At 39.1% G+C, this 16140-nt stretch overlaps 1 protein-coding gene across 4 annotated transcripts in view; it reads left to right on the top strand.

Moving 5' to 3' along the window:
- Positions 1-16140, top strand: part of GAPVD1 (GTPase activating protein and VPS9 domains 1) — an 81294-nt gene that overhangs the window by 24971 nt on the left and 40183 nt on the right. For all 4 annotated transcript variants that reach the window (XM_055320605.1, XM_055320587.1, XM_055320596.1 and 1 more), the window contains exons 2-6: positions 7636-7853; positions 9410-10253; positions 13179-13265; positions 14639-14773; positions 14919-15108. In XM_055320605.1, the coding sequence (XP_055176580.1) occupies positions 7669-7853; positions 9410-10253; positions 13179-13265; positions 14639-14773; positions 14919-15108 (1441 nt within the window). In that variant the 5' untranslated portion in view covers positions 7636-7668. The remainder of the gene's footprint in view (positions 1-7635; positions 7854-9409; positions 10254-13178; positions 13266-14638; positions 14774-14918; positions 15109-16140) is intronic.

Below are 16140 nucleotides of genomic sequence, written 5' to 3'. Positions count from 1 at the left end.
ACACGAAAGGGTTGGAGACACCTGTATTTTAAATGGTATTTGAGGATAAACTCAAATGACGTAGTTTTCGCTAGAAGCCAGATGAATTTCTGTAAAAACCAATAGATAAAAGGAACATTAAGGAGTCAATTATTAACAGAAATGGAAATTAAGGTAGATGTGACTGACAAAATGTTTAGATTAGTTGGTTGAGAGCAAGGGCTGCTTTGGAACCAGAACTGAGTCTGTGAATTTTGTTGTAGCTACTTGATAGGTGTGTCAGCACTTTTCCTCAACTGTTAAATGAAGTTAATGAGAGCAAAGTCATCATAGGGTTATAAGGATTCAATGAGAAAAAAAAAAAAATACCAGTGCCTGCATAAAAAAGTTCTAAATAATATTAGCTTTATATGAGTATTGTTGTTAGTTTGGTACTGATGTATGTATGGTAAAATTTCTCCGCTTTTAGATTCATGCCTACATTTCATTTTAGCAGTTTCCTGGTAGCTCTAGCTGTTGTGTTATAGTGGTGCCTTAGAAGAGCAGAACAATTTCATAGACTTTACCTTTTACATTCCCAACCCTTTTCTGCAACTGTTGTTTTTTAGTAGTGACCTGTTTGTTAGGTATATTTGTGTGTGTGTGGCCGGGAGGTATTATTTTTTGCAAAATATCTGAGCCAGTAGATTTGGGGCTACCTGAATTGAGTTCAATTAACATGTTTGCACTCCTACCTGCCATCGCCTAATGTTAGGAGACAAAGTTGAATTCTTTCCCTCAGCGTTTACAGTCTAAAGGAAGAGCTAGAGATATAATATCATTATACTCTGACATGTGCTACATATTGTATAAAAGTATTCAGAACATGAATTTAATTTAGGTAAGCTGTTGTGGACAAAAATATAGGTCAGAGTTAATTCATATTTTTAATCTCTTGCATTTTACCCAGTGGTTTATGACACTTTTCTTTTTTTAGGGTGGGGGATAGAGGGAGAGGGAGAGAGAGAGAATTTTATTTTAAGCAGGTTCCATGCCCAGCGTGGAGCCGGACATGGAGCTCAAACTCACAACCCTGAGATCATGACTTGAGCTGAAATCAAAAGTTGGATGCTTTTTTTTTTTTTAAGATTTTATTTATTTATTCATGATAGATGGAGAGAGAGAGAGAGAGAGAGACAGAAACAGAGACACAGGCAGAGGGGGGAGAAGCAGGCTCCAGGCCGGGAGCCCGACGCGGGGCTCGATCCCGGAACTCCAGGATCACGCCCTGGGCCAAAGGCAGGCACTAAACTGCTGAGCCACCCAGGGATCCCCAAAAGTTGGATGCTTAACTGACTGAGCCACCCAGGCGCCCCTGTATAATGTTTTTAAAAGTATTATTTTGTGGGATGCCTGAGTGGCTTAGTGGTTGAGCATCTGTCTTCAGCTCAGGGTATGATCCCAGCATCCTGAGATCGAGTCCTGCATTGGGGTCTTCACAGGGAGCCTGCCTCTCCCTCTTCCTGTGTCTCTGCCTCTCTCTGTGTCTCTCATGAATAAAATAAAATCTTTTAAAAAGTATTATTTTTTAGGGGTAAGTACCTGTTTTTTGACAGCACTCAGACCAACTTATTATAGAAAACAAAGAAATAAAGCATATAATTTGTGAACTTGAAAGAAAAAAATGCTTAACAAGTTTGTCTAGATTTATTTAAAATATTTTTGGGGATCCCTGGGTGGCGCAGTGGTTTAGCGCCTGCCTTTGGCCCAGGTCGTGATCCTGGAGACCCAGGATCGAATCCCACGTCGGGCTCCTGTTGCATGGAGCCTGCTTCTCCCTCTGCCTATGTCTCTGCCTCTCTCTCTCTCTCTGTGTGTGATTATCATAAATAAATAAAAATTTGAAAAAAACTTAAAATATTTCTGAATAGGGGCAGCTCCGGTGGCGCAGCAGTTTAGCGCTGCTTGCAGCCCAGGATGTGATCCTGGCGTCCTGGGATTGAGTCCCACATTGGGCTCCCTGCATGGAGTCTGCTCCTCTCTCTGCCTGTGTCTCTGCCTCTCTCTCTCTCTTTGAATAAATAAATAAAATCTTAAAAAAATATTTTTGAATACATTTGAACTATTGAAGGGTTTAGAAGGTGAATTCCTTTTTTTTTTTTAAAGATTTTATTTATCTACTCATGAGGGTCAGAGAGAAGCAGAGACATAGGCAGAGGGAGAAGCAGACTCCCTACAGGGAGCCTGATGTGGGACTCGATCCCAGGACCCCAGGATCATGACCTGAGCCGAAGGCAGACGCTCAACCACTGAGCCACCCAGACATCCCATAGAAGGTGAATTCTTGTTTAGACTAGGTGGAACATTATTATCATGTGTTAATTTTTTTTAAGTGAAGCTGTATTTGAAGGTTTTAATTTCTAAATTGCATAAATTGGTGCATATTTTGCTGTCACTGGAAACATTTTATGTGTCCTATCTTGAACAATATTTTGGTTATAATTAGACTGTGAGCTCCTTGAGATTAGGGGACCTGGCTAGGCTCCAACAGAGCTCAGTAATATTTTGTTGAATTAAGTTGTATTAAAGCCACAAAAAGGCCACAGTTTGAGACTTTCTAAAATATTTTCCCCATATGAAAAATTTCTCGTATAACTGAAATTGTTGAAGGATAGGATAATGATTATCATCTATCCTCCACCCAGTTTCAACAGTTGTTTTACATTTTGCTGCATTTTCAAAATTTTATTTTTTTGCCGAAGTATGTACAAGTCAGTTGCAGACATCCTAACACTATTTTTTTTAATATTTTTTTATTTTTTATTTATGATAGTCACAGAGAGAGAGAGAGAGAGGCAGAGACACAGGCAGAGGGAGAAGCAGGCTCCATGCACCGGGAGCCCGATGTGGGATTCGATCCCGGGTCTCCAGGATCGCGCCCTGGGCCAAAGGCAGGCGCCAAACCGCTGCGCCACCCAGGGATCCCATCCTAACACTATTTTTACATACTTGAGCACACGTCTCTTAAAAATAAGATATTCTTGGGCAGCCCGGGTGGTTCAGCGGTTTAGCACTGCTTTTGGCCCAGGGCCTGATCCTGGAGACCTGGGATCGAGTCCCATGTTGGGCTCCCTGCATGGAGCCTGCTTCTCCCTCTGCCTCTCTCTCTCTCTCTCTCTCTCTCTCTCTCTCTGTGCTTCTCATGAATATGTAAATAAAATCTTAAAAAAAAATAAAAAGGATACTCTCTTGAGTAACCACAGGATTTTTTAATCATTCCTATAGATATCAGGGTAATAATAATAGCTGGCTCTGTCATCTCTTACTTGTGTGGTTGTGGGCAAGTAACATCTCCAAGCCTGTTTCCTTAGCTGCAGAGCACTTCCCTGAGAGGGATATTATGAAGATGAAATGTGTAAAGTTCTTAGAAGCACATCAGGCACCATTTTCAGTTAATAATGTGTTTTCCCATATAGTACCAACTGTAGTGAATTAATACCACAGCCACCCCTTGTTCCCAGAGTTGGAAACTTTTACCTTTTCTCCCCCATTTGTTGTTAACAAATCTTGTATTTGTCTTGTAACATCTCTTAAACTTGTCTTATTTTTCCATTGCCACCATATTTCCTGCCTACTAACAATTTTAGTCTGTCTAGTCCCATCCCCACCTCCTCATCCTTTTCCTTACTGCTAGAGTTTATGCTCCCAAATATAAATGTAATCTTTTTAATCTCCTGTTTAAAACTTTTCACATTGCTTACAGGCAAGGTCCGAGTTTCTTAACTTTGGCTTCTGTGTACCTTCTGTCGCTGCAGCCTTATCTCTCATTCCCTCCCTGCACATTCTCTCCCTCCCCTTACCACCGAACACAACACAGTTCCCCAATTCCCCAACTTGCCTTTTAAGACTAATTGCAGGTTCCTTCTCTTTTTTCCCCCTCTCTACCTTGTACAGTCTACTAGCATAATACTTATAACATTTTTGGACAGCCATTTGCTTGCATGTCTGTCTTGTTCTGCCAAGTTAGAAAGTCCTTGAGGGCACACATAGGTTTTATCGCTTTTTGTATTCCTAGTATCTAAAATGTTGCTGTGCCAGGGTTAAAATAAATGTAGGTATTGTGTCCACATTTTGTGGGTTCGAGAAATCTGATGTTCAGAGAATATGTCTTATGTGCTTGAAGTAGCAAAACTAATTAATGAAGCATTCAGATCTTGATGAACTCATTTCAGTATTGTTTCCATTAACTATAATATTTCTTACAATCACTATCTTTTATTCAATGATTCTGTTCTTAGTCTGTGGACTTAGAGCCCCCTAGAGGATGTTACAGTTCCCACATGGAAGTTTATAAAATCATATATGCATTTTCTGTAAATTGAATTAATATGATTATATAAGTATATGTATGCCACCAGTTTTTTTTTTTAATCTACCCACATGGTTTTGTAGTAACAACAAATCATCTTGGTGGGCATACCTATGCCTTTTTTTTTTTTTTTTAAGATTTTACTTATTTACTTGAGAGATACTTACTTGAGAGAGAGAGCAAGTGAGCAGGGAGAAGAAGGTCGAGAGGGTTAAGCAGACCTCTTTGCTGAATACAGAGCCTTCCTCAGGGCTTGATCCCACGATCCGCAGATCATGACCTGAGCTGAAATCCAGAGTTGGCTGCTCAACTGACTGAACCACCCAGGCGCACATGCTTTCACTTTTTGAGAAGAGAGCAGTACGAGGGCCCTCATGATACAGGAGATTTGGAATAACAGCTTTGCATAGTTTGCTTAGGGAATTGATAAGGTATAAGAAAGTTTTTTTTTTTTAAGATTTATTTATTTGGGAGAGAGAGAGAATGCGTGCAGGTGGGAGGGGCAGAGGGAGAGGAAGACTTGCAAGCTGACTCAACACTGAGTGGAGTATTCATACTCACACTCATACTCAGCTTACTGAGTACTGAGCCCAATTTGGGACTTGATCTCACGACTCTGAGATCATGACCTGAGCCAAAACCAAGAGTTGGATGCTCAACTGACTGCACCACCCAGGTGCCCCAAGAAAGTGGTTTTCGAAAGCTATAAGATTCAGGTTAGATGGTAATATCTGAAATTTTCCTAGTCTTCAGTAGTTCATTAACATAAAAAAATTTTAAAAATTTCTGAAATCAAACTTAATTAAAAATTGCTAAACCTATTTCTTTAAGTCAGGTGGTTTTATTTTTTATTTAAAGAGTTTTATTTATTTATTCATGAGAGACACAGAGAGAGGCAGAGACACAGGCAGAGGGAGAAGTAGGCTCCATGCAAGGAGCCTGATGTGGGACTTGATCCCAGGACTTCAGGATTACTCCCTGGGCCGAAGGCAGGCATTCAACTGCTGAGCCACCCAGGCATCCCAAGTTAGGTGTTTTTTTTTGTTTTTTTGTTTTTTTGTTTTTGCACCAAAACTTTATTTCAATATATGAACATGTTTTTGTTTGATCTCTAAACATACTGAGAGCTCTGAGGTCTGGATTTCCATCTCTCTTAGAATCTGAATTCAGTACAAATTGTATTATTTTATCAACTCCAAATAGATCCATTAAGGTCATTTATGAATCTGGCTGGGACAACTTTTTTTCTTTGTTGAGGTATATTTGATAGGTAACATTGTGTAAATTTAATTAATGTTTAATTCTTAATGAGAATTACTTTTCTACCTTAATGGCAGTGTGCTGTCTGGAAATACAATTTTATATTGTGTTATCTGGGCCACAAGCACTTCTATCGTTGATATAAAACATTGTGGTCTGAGGGAAACTTATTGGTGGGGTTATGAGCTGAGCTGAGTGTTTTATGTCACTCTACTTCATATCCCCTGGGAGGGCCTGAGGCTAGGACCAAGAGCGGCCCTCCTGGGTTTCAGGGAGGTAAGTTCTCTCTGCCTGAGGGTAGACTGAGCAAGAGGTGCCCTGGACCCTGCCCTGGAGGGAGGAGGCTGGCAGATGCCTCCTTAGCCAAAGCTTGAAACAGACTCATGGCCAGTAAAGTGAGTTCAATGACTGAGGAGTCTCATAACCCAATTCAGACTTCTCTACACTGTGTTCTGGCAGGCATTCCAGGCCCAAGGGTAGCTTAAATAATAATGCTTTAAAATATGTGTGCTATTTTTATCAGCATATTTAGCTACTAGATAAACGAGATTTGTGTGATTTTATGCATTCCTTTGGCAAATACTTATTCAGTTTTTGCTACAAACCAGTTGCTCTGCTCAGCCCAGAAATTACAACTGTGAGTGAATAAAACACCAACCTTTAGCCTTGGTGGCCCTTACTGTTTAGTGGGGAACCATACCTAAGCATAAAGAACATGCAAGTGATATTTGTAATATAATGCTATAGAAGCAAGTATACTTCTTAAAACGGCCAGAAAAGGGAATAGGAATTGATAGTTTGTATTTTAGGAGTTATCTGAGAAGGCCTTTCTAAGTAGGCATTTGAACAGAGACCTGAATGAAGTAAAGATACTAGCTGTGCAAAGATACCTAGAGGAATAGTCTTTTAGACAGAGGGACCATCAAATGCAGAGGCTTTGAGGAAGGGCATGCGTGGCCTTTCAAGCAAGAAGGCCAGTGCAATCTGGAGCTATGTGAGCAAGGGTAGAATGGTAGGAGATGAGGTTGGGAGAAGTAGCAGGGGTAGATCATATAGGACTTTTAGATTTCATTCTAAATGTAAAATAAGCTTTTGGATGGCTGCTAGTTTGGGAATAAGGTGATCTGACTTCAGTTTAAAGGGTACTTTAGGCTATGTAGAGAACAGTCTCGAGTAGTACAAGAAAGGAATCAGAGATCATTTAGGAAGTAGTGGTTATATATATATTTTTAATTTTTATTTATTTATGATAGTCACACACACAGAGAGAGAGAGAGAGAGAGAGAGAGGCAGAGACACAGGCAGAGGGAGAAGCAGGCTCCATGCACCAGGAGCCCGACGTGGGATTCGATCCCGGGTCTCCAGGATCGCGCCCTGGGCCAAAGGCCGGCGCTAAACCGCTGCGCCACCCAGGGATCCCAGGAAGTAGTGGTTATAGATCTCTGGATGAGAGATGATGTTGGATGTGGTGAATAGTCAGATTGGAGATGTATTTTGAAGATTGAGTCAACAGGTTAAATTGATTGGTTGCAATATAAAAGGGAGCAGGGGATCCCTGGGTGGCGCAGCGGTTAGGCGCCTGCCTTTGGCCCAGGGCGCGATCCTGGAGACTCGGGATCGAATCCCACGTCGGGCTCCCTGCATGAAGCCTGCTTCTCCCTCTGCCTGTGTCTCTGCCTCTCTGTCTCTCTCTGTGTGACTATCATGAATAAATAAATAAAATCTTTAAAAAAAAATTAAAAAGTGGAGCAAAGAAACTCTAGTGCTAATAAATAGATACTAGATTTAAAGAAAATACACAGGTTTTTACTGTGGCTGTCCTGAGCAATGGCCTTACTAGGAGGTATTTATTTTTGTTTATCTGTATTTACGAGTTTTTCTATACTGAACCTGTGATGCTTCTGCAAAAAATATATAGATTATTTTAAAATTAGAGTTAATCATAGTACTAAATGTAGCGTAATTCATAATGTGTTCTCTTATCCCTTTTGATTTTGGAAAACAATTTAAGTGACATAAAAATTTTAAACTTGTCTGTTTATTCTTAGTGATCGGCCTTTGTACCTTCTCCACATTTGAAGATGGTGAAGCTGGATATTCATACTTTGGCCCATCACCTCAAGCAGGAACGCTTATATGTAAACTCTGAGAAACAGCTCATTCAGAGGCTCAATGCAGATGTACTTAAGACAGCGGAAAAGTTATATCGTACAGCATGGATTGCTAAGCAACAGAGAATTAATTTGGATCGGCTTATCATAACCAGGTAAAAAAAAGGGTTCGAGGTGTTAAATTTTATGGGCCATTGTAATTTTGTGCTAACTGCTAACTGTAAATAAGTGAATCTATTTCCACCAAAGTTCATGCTTTCAGATAGTTTGAATCAACATTAAGGTGAGCCTTTTATTATTTTGTCTATTAATTAAACATTTTATAGAGAATTATAACGTAAGCATTAATATTTTATACCACATCAGTTTTGTATCTTTATATATATAATATTTTATTACTGCTGAAAGTAAATTATCTTGTGTTTTGTTTTTTTTTTTTAATTGGCTCCACACCTAACATGGGGCTTGAATTCACAACTTTGAGATCAAGAGTCACATGCTATACCAATTGAGCCAGCCAGGCACCTCTCTACTTTTCTGTTGCTGTCATCATTGTTATTGTTATTTTTTTTAAGATTAAAGGAAAATTTGTTTTTGGGTAATCTCTACACCCAATGTGAGGCTCGAACTCACAACCCCAAGGTCAGGAGTTGCATGCTCCACTAACTCAGCCAGCCAAGCACCCTTTTTCTCCTAATACTATTTAATATACGTTGGTCAAGACCTTGAATGCTGGTTTGATGTGTGGGTCCACTTATACATGGATTTTTTTTGTAGGGTACTGTAAACATATTTTTCTCTTCTTATGACTTTCTTAATATTTTCTTTTCTTTAGCTTACTTTATTGTAAGAATACTGTATATATAATACAAATACAAAATATGTGTTAATCGACTATTTATGTTCTTTGTAAGGCTTCTGGTCAACATAGGCTATTAGAAGTTAAGTGTTTGGAGAGTCCGAAGTTCTGCAGGGATTTTTCCACTACATAGGGGGTCATTGCCCCTAATCTCCACATTGTTCAAGGGTCAACTGTGTATATTTTCTTGTTTCGATACTGTATATCTACTCAGTTTTAGAAGCCTCTTTTTTCACTGTGTTAATACCTTATTCTGTTCGAAGAAACAGTTTTTACCTCTAAGAAGAGTGGTGCTAAAGTATAATGTTGAGAAAAGGAGCCAGACACAGAAAAGTATATACTGTATGATTTCATTTATGTGAAGCTGAAAAAAAGGACTGATCTTTGATGATAGAAATCAGAATAATGGTTATTTTTTTATACTTTTCGTTGAACCTGATTTACTGTGAGGAATTTGTCCTCCTTTGTACTTTTTGGTTTTGCCTTTTTTTTTTTCTTTTTTAAGATTTTATTTATTTATTCATGAGAGACAGAGAGAGAGAGGCAGAGACACAGGCAGACACAGGCAGAGGGAGAAGCAGGCTCCATGCAGGGAGCCTGACGTGGGACTTGATCCCGGGTCTCCAGGATCACGCCCTGGGCTGAAGGCGGCACTAAACTGCGGGCCACTGGGGCTGCCGGGTTTTGCCTTTCTTTACACATTCAGATGTTGGTGGGCTGAAAGATTTGAGCAGTTTGGAGTGATCTCATTGCTAGGACTATAATCAATCTACATTTCCATGTTTCAGTGGAATGTATGTATTATATTATTGTTATTGATTTTATTGTTTTGCTTGTTTGCTCATTTTTTAGTGCTGAAGCTTCCCCTGCTGAATGTTGTCAGCATGCCAAGATTTTGGAAGATACACAGTTTGTTGATGGATATAAGCAATTGGGATTTCAGGAGACTGCTTATGGAGAATTCTTGAGTCGGTTAAGGGAAAATCCTCGTCTTATTGCTTCCTCTTTGGTTGCTGGGGAGAAACTTAATCAGGAGAACACACAAAATGTTATTTACACAGTTTTTACCTCCCTCTATGGCAACTGTATTATGCAAGAAGATGAAAGCTACCTCCTTCAGGTTTTGAGATACTTGATTGAATTTGAACTTAAAGAAAGTGACAACCCCAGGCGACTTTTGAGGAGAGGAACTTGTGCCTTCAGCATCTTATTTAAACTTTTTTCTGAAGGACTGTTTTCTGCCAAACTTTTCCTCACAGCCACTTTACATGAGCCAATTATGCAACTGCTTGTTGAAGATGAAGATCACCTGGAAACAGATCCAAACAAGCTAATTGATAGGTTTTCCCCATTACAACAGGAAAAACTTTTTGGAGAGAAAGGCTCAGATAGATTCAGGCAAAAGGTTCAAGAGATGGTGGATTCCAATGAGGCCAAACTGGTGGCTTTGGTGAACAAATTTATTGGTTATCTCAAACAGAACACATATTGCTTTCCACATAGTTTGAGGTGGATTGTGTCACAGATGTACAAAACCCTGTCCTGTGTAGATAGACTGGAAGTTGGGGAGGTCAGGGCAATGTGTACTGATCTCCTATTGGCCTGCTTCATTTGTCCTGCAGTTGTCAATCCAGAACAGTATGGAATAATTTCTGATGCTCCTATTAATGAGGTGGCAAGATTTAATCTGATGCAGGTATGCTTTTGCTATTATCATTAGTGTGGCATTCAGTTGAAAATCAGTTGAGTGGGTAGTGGGGTGGGAACAGAAAATCTGACAATGTGTATGTATTTTTACTATTCTGTTTCCTCATACTGGCTTTTAAATATTTGCTTCTTAAGAAATAAAAGCAGTTACCGGGCACCTGGATGGCTCAGCCAGTTGAGCATCCCACTCTTGGTTTCAGGTCTGATCATGATGTCAGGGTTGTGAGACTGAGCCCTGCGTTGGGCTCCAGGGTCTGGCTCCAGGCTCAGCAGGGAGTCTGCTTGAATTTCTCTCCTTTTGCCCCCTCCCTGCTTGTGGATGTGTACACACACACTCTCTGAAATAAATAAATCTTAAAAAAAAAAGGAAATAAAAGCAGTTAAATTGGGATTTAAGAATACTGTAGTCATAAAATATTTTGTTAGTTTTTTCCCTCAAAGATCTATTTATTTATTTAGGAGAGAGGGAGAGCATGTAGCGAGGGGGAGGAACAGGGAGAGAAATTCTTGAGCAGACTCCCTGTTGAGTGGAGATTCCCACCATGGGGCTCCATCCCAATGTGGGGCTCGATCCCAGGACTCTGTGATCATGACCTGAGCCAAAACCAAGTGCTAATGAATGTTCATATTTTGCTGCAGAAATGTGAATACATTTGATTATAGGATACCACCCTTAATACTGGCTGTGTTACATGTATGCACTAATCAACCTTTCTAAAACCTTCAGATTTTGAAATCTGAAACTCTTCTGGACCTCAGACTTTCAGAAAGAGGAGTTTTGGATTTGTTTTAGCATTTTCTCCCCCTTAATCATCTGAACTACTGAAGTCATGTTATTTCTTTTTTTCTTTTTAGAGAGGAGGAGGGGGTGAGGGGCGGCGAGAGAATGAGAGAATCCCAGATAGGTGGTACACCCAGTGCAGAGCCTGATGTAGGGCTTGATCTCACGACCCTGAGATCATGACATGAGCTGAAATCAAGAGTCAGATGCTTAACTGACTGAGCCACCTGGGCATTCTCATGTTATTATTTCTTAAGGGAAGTTTTTAATCATATCCTATCCCCCAGAAATACTGTAAAGAATAAACTGAATTTATTTGGAATATATCTTAGGATGATTTTTTTTAATGATAAGCTTTTTAAATTTAAGATTATTTATTTATTTGAAAGTGAGAGCATGCACCAGTGGAGAGGGACAGAGGGAGAAGCAGACTCCTTGCTGGGCAGGGAGCCCAACTCGGAGCTTGATCCCAGGCCTTTGGGATCATGATCTGAGCCGAAGGCAGACACTTAACCAACTGAGCCACCCAGGTGCCCCAAGGTTTTTTTTTTTCATGGTCAGTTATATTATTTATTATTTTTTAAATATTTAATTTATCTATTCATGAGAGACACAGAGAAAGAGAGAGGCAGAGACACAGGCAGAGGGGGAAGCTGGCTCCATGCAGTCCTATGTAGGACTCGATCCCGGGTCTCCAGGATCACACCCTGGGCTGAAGGCGGCACTAAACCACTGAGCCACCCAGGCTGCCCTGGTCAATTATGTTGTTGTGTTTAGCAATTAACTATATAAAACTTCCCAAAATGAAATTTAAAGATTTTTATTGTCTGTGCAACATTAAATTTATTCTTAAGATAGTTGTAGGTTTTTATTTTTGTCATTCCAGTAGAGATTGAATCACTTATTTTCAAAATGAGTAAAAATATCTGGGAATTGTCCCAGATATTAAGATGATACTAATATAATATTAGCTTGCTCCAGAATGTCTTTAAAGATAGTAGATTAGAGTTGCCTGGGTGGCTCAGTCAGTAAGTGTCCGATTCTTGATTTTGGCTCAGGTTATGATGTTGGGTTCATGAGATTGAGCCCTGAGTTGGGCTCCGTGTTTAACAGAATGTCTGCCTGAGATTCTCTCTCTCTCTCTCTGTCCCTCCCCTCTCCTCTGAGATAAATAAATAAATTTTTTTTTAAAGATTTTATTTATTTATTCATGACAGGAGAGGCAGAGACACAGGCAGAGGGAGAAGCAGGCTCCATGCAGGGAGCCTGACGTGGGAGTCGATCCCAGGTCTCCAGGATCACACCCCGGGCCGAAGGCGGAGCTAAACCGCTGGGCCACCAGGGCTGCCCAACAAATAAATCTTTAAAAAAAAATAAAGAGAGTAGATTAACAGTCCTCTTTTACAAGTAAGGAATTTGCTCTGTGAATTAATAAATTAATATTTACTTTCCAAGCAGCTCTGTTCTGTAGGATTTCTTAAATCAAAAAAAAAAATTCTACTTTGAGTATTCTGTGAACTATAAAGGGAAAAGTACTTAGTATTAACTTGAAGTAGTTTGAATCAAGTTTTGCAAATTTTAAAATTTCTAGATGTATGAAAAGTAGAATATCAGAAACAAAGGTGTTATATTGTTGTTTTATATTGTCAATATAATGTTAAAGTAAAATTTTCTACTTATTGTCTTGAACTCCTAATCTAAATATAGTAAAAGCTGATGTAGAGAAGATAAGCATTTAATTTGGGATCCTGGGATCCCTGGGTGGCTCAGCGGTTTGGTGCCTGCCTTCAGCCCAGGGTGCGATCCTGTGGTCCCGGGATCAAGTCCCGCGTCGGGCTCCCGGCATGGAGCCTGCTTCTCCCTCTGCCTGTGTCTCTGCCTCTCTCTCTCGATCTCTCTCTCTCTCTCTCTCTCTCTCTCTCTCTCATAAATAAATAAATAAATAAATAAATAAATAAATAAATAAATAAATAAATCTTTTAAAAAATAATAATAATTTGGGATCCTACTTTGCATGCCTGATCAGATAGTATGAATATTATTATGAAACAAAATTTTAGCCTCGAATGGAAGTAGAGAAGAATTTATAAGTATCTATAGCCTATGTCTCTGTACGACTGCTTTGGGTTGCAGGTTGGCCGCCTTTTGCAGCAGTTGGCAATGACTGGCTCAGAAGAGGGAGATCCCCGGACAAAAAGCAGCCTTGGAAAATTTGACAAAGTAAGAATGAATATTATCTCATGTGAAATGCCATTTATAGAAAAATTTGCCAAAGCATTAGTTAACTTAACTATGGTCTTTATTAAATCTTGTCTTTTATTAAAAATAAATGGTCTTTTCAATGATCCTTGGTATATACAGAGAGAATACAGTGTTGGATCAGCAGCATTTAAAGGAAGATCTCACTAAAGATTACTAGTTCTCACTTATTGAAGTGTTGAGGGTTGCTATTGTAATGAGAGCCAAAGAGCTATTAAGTTTATTTTATTTCAGAAAGTTTAAGGCACCTGGGTGGTTCAGTTTGTAGAGTATGGGACTCTTGATCTTGGGGTTGGAATTTCAGCCCCATGTTGGATGTAGAGATGACTTCAAAGATTTTATTTATTTATTATTTAGTTATTTTAGAGACAGAGGGTATGCATGTGCAAACAGAGGAGGAGCAGAGGGAGAGGGAGGGGCAAAGACTCTCAAGCAGTGTCCATGTTAAGTGTGGACCTCTACGTGGGGCTCTCTCCCAAGACCCTGAGATCCTGACCATAGCAGAAACAAAGGGTCTGATTGATGCTCAACCAAATGAGCCACCGATGCTCCCTGAGTGTAAAGATTATTTAAATGAAAAACAAAAAACCTAAATAGGACGGCTCAGTTGGGTCAGTGTCCAACTCTTGGTTTCTTCTTGCATCATGATCTCAGGATCCTGAGATTGGTTTGGGTCAGTGGGGAGTCTGCTTTAGATTCTATCCCTGTCCCTCTTCCTCTCTCCTTCCCCACTAAGTGCATGTGTGTGTACACGCATACAATCTCTCTAAAATGGGTGAATCAATCTTTACAAATAAATAGTTTAATTTTTTAAGCCACTAAAGCAAAACACTATAATTGTATAATTTTAAGTGTATTTCATAAATATGTTCTATGGCATCATTCAGTTAAAATTTCCTATTTGAGTAGGCTGTACAATTCATCCTTACTTAAAATTCAGAGGTAATCCAGTGAAATTCCACTTCCACTACTGATCTCTAACCTTTATTTCCTCCCCAAAAGGTTCTTGGTGTTCTCAGTCTTTCATGTTTTCTTTGAGAGATCTATATGTATACAAGCAAATTCTTACATATGTTTTCCCAGTTACCCCCATTCCTCCCTTTTCACAAGTGGTAGAGTAGTGTGTGCACTGTTCTGTGTCATGTTTGTTTCACATACCAGAATTTCATGGAGACAATTCTGTGTCAGTTCATAAAGAGTTTAATTTTTTCAATGTTAGGTTTAATAAAATTTTCAAAGGAAAACTTTTTGGATGCTTGTCCACCTTAATTAGAAATTTTTTCCCCTTATTTTAAAGAGAAAATATTTAACTGTGATCTATTCCTGTTTAACAGAGCTGTGTTGCTGCTTTTCTTGATGTTGTGATTGGGGGCCGTGCAGTGGAGACCCCTCCAATGTCCTCCGTTAATCTTCTGGAAGGATTGAGCAGGACTGTGGTTTATATAACCTATAGTCAGCTTATTACTCTGGTAATGGCTTTATTCTTTAATAGGTTTTTCTCAAAAGTAATTTATCTAAGCATGGGCAGAGTCATAGATGAGTACATTGTGTGAGAAATATATATTATGTTTGAAAAATTGATCTCACTAGCTAATGGCCTTTTACTTTTGCCAGGTGAATTTTATGAAGAGTGTGATGTCTGGAGATCAACTAAGAGAAGATAGGATGGCTCTTGACAATTTATTGGCAAACCTGCCCCAGGCAAAGCCAGGAAAAAGCAGCAGCTTGGAAATGACTCCCTATAATACTCCTCAGCTGTCTCCAGCAACCACTCCAGCAAATAAAAAGAATCGATTGCCTATAGGTAAAGAGCATTTCTCATATTCAGGCTTTCCCTTAAATTTAGTATTTTTTTTATTGGCTTTTATTACTGCTCAGTGTTTTGGAATATGGTTTTAAATAATTTGGGAAAGCTTTCTCCTTGTGTTTACTGATACTAATGCAGTTTTTATTTATTTATTTGTTTATTTATTTTTTTCTAATGCAATTTTTAAAAATTGCACCAATTAGTTAAGGTTTGTGAGACATGCTTTTCACAATTAATTGAGATCATGCCACCTACAGTATATTTTGTATATTTTAGTAACTTTTTTGGGGAAAATTTGGAAATATCAGTATTTGAATTAGGTAGCCCTGTTTCTTCCAAGTTTTAAATAATATAATAAAATAATAACTTAGAGGGTTCCATCAGTAAAGTTGAATATATACTTACTATTTTCCATTATTATTATTATTAATCTTTCATTAAGTGAGCTAAGGTATCTTTGTTTTATAAAATTAAGGTTTCATTTTATTTTGTCAAGTTTATCTAAAAATTGAGTCTAAGTTTTATTCACTCTTTTTTTTTTTTTTTTTTTAAGATTTTGTTTATATGACCAGAGAGAGAGCACACAAGCAGGGGAGCAGCAGAGGGAGAGGGAGAGGGAGAGGAAGGCTCTTTGCTGAGCAGGGAGCCTGATGCAGGACTTGATCCCAGGACTCTGGGATCATGACCTGAGCTGAAGGCAGACGCTTAACTGACTGAACCACCCAGGCACCCCTAAGTTTTATTCACATAGTAAACATCTGTTATCTATATGCGTACACACACGTACAAATTGAGCATTACCATGTACTCTGTACCAGAATCTGGATGAGCACTTTATAGATGTTGTTTCATTTAATGCATGCAAAAAAAATCCATGTAAAAAGAGTAGGTATAATCACTATCCTGCATGGGAGGCACTGTGTTAGACATTGGGGATACAAAGACCATTAGGATGTGCCGCTACTGTGCTGATTGCTAATAGTCTAGTTGGGGAGAAAAAGAGGAAACCAGTTGCCTTCATTATATTGT

This window comes from Nyctereutes procyonoides, unplaced genomic scaffold, assembly GCF_905146905.1.
Source record: "Nyctereutes procyonoides isolate TBG_1078 unplaced genomic scaffold, NYPRO_anot_genome, whole genome shotgun sequence".
Taxonomy (NCBI): domain Eukaryota; kingdom Metazoa; phylum Chordata; class Mammalia; order Carnivora; family Canidae; genus Nyctereutes; species Nyctereutes procyonoides.
The sequence above is the reverse complement of the archived record's forward strand: the minus strand, read 5'-3'. Positions and strand labels throughout refer to the sequence as shown.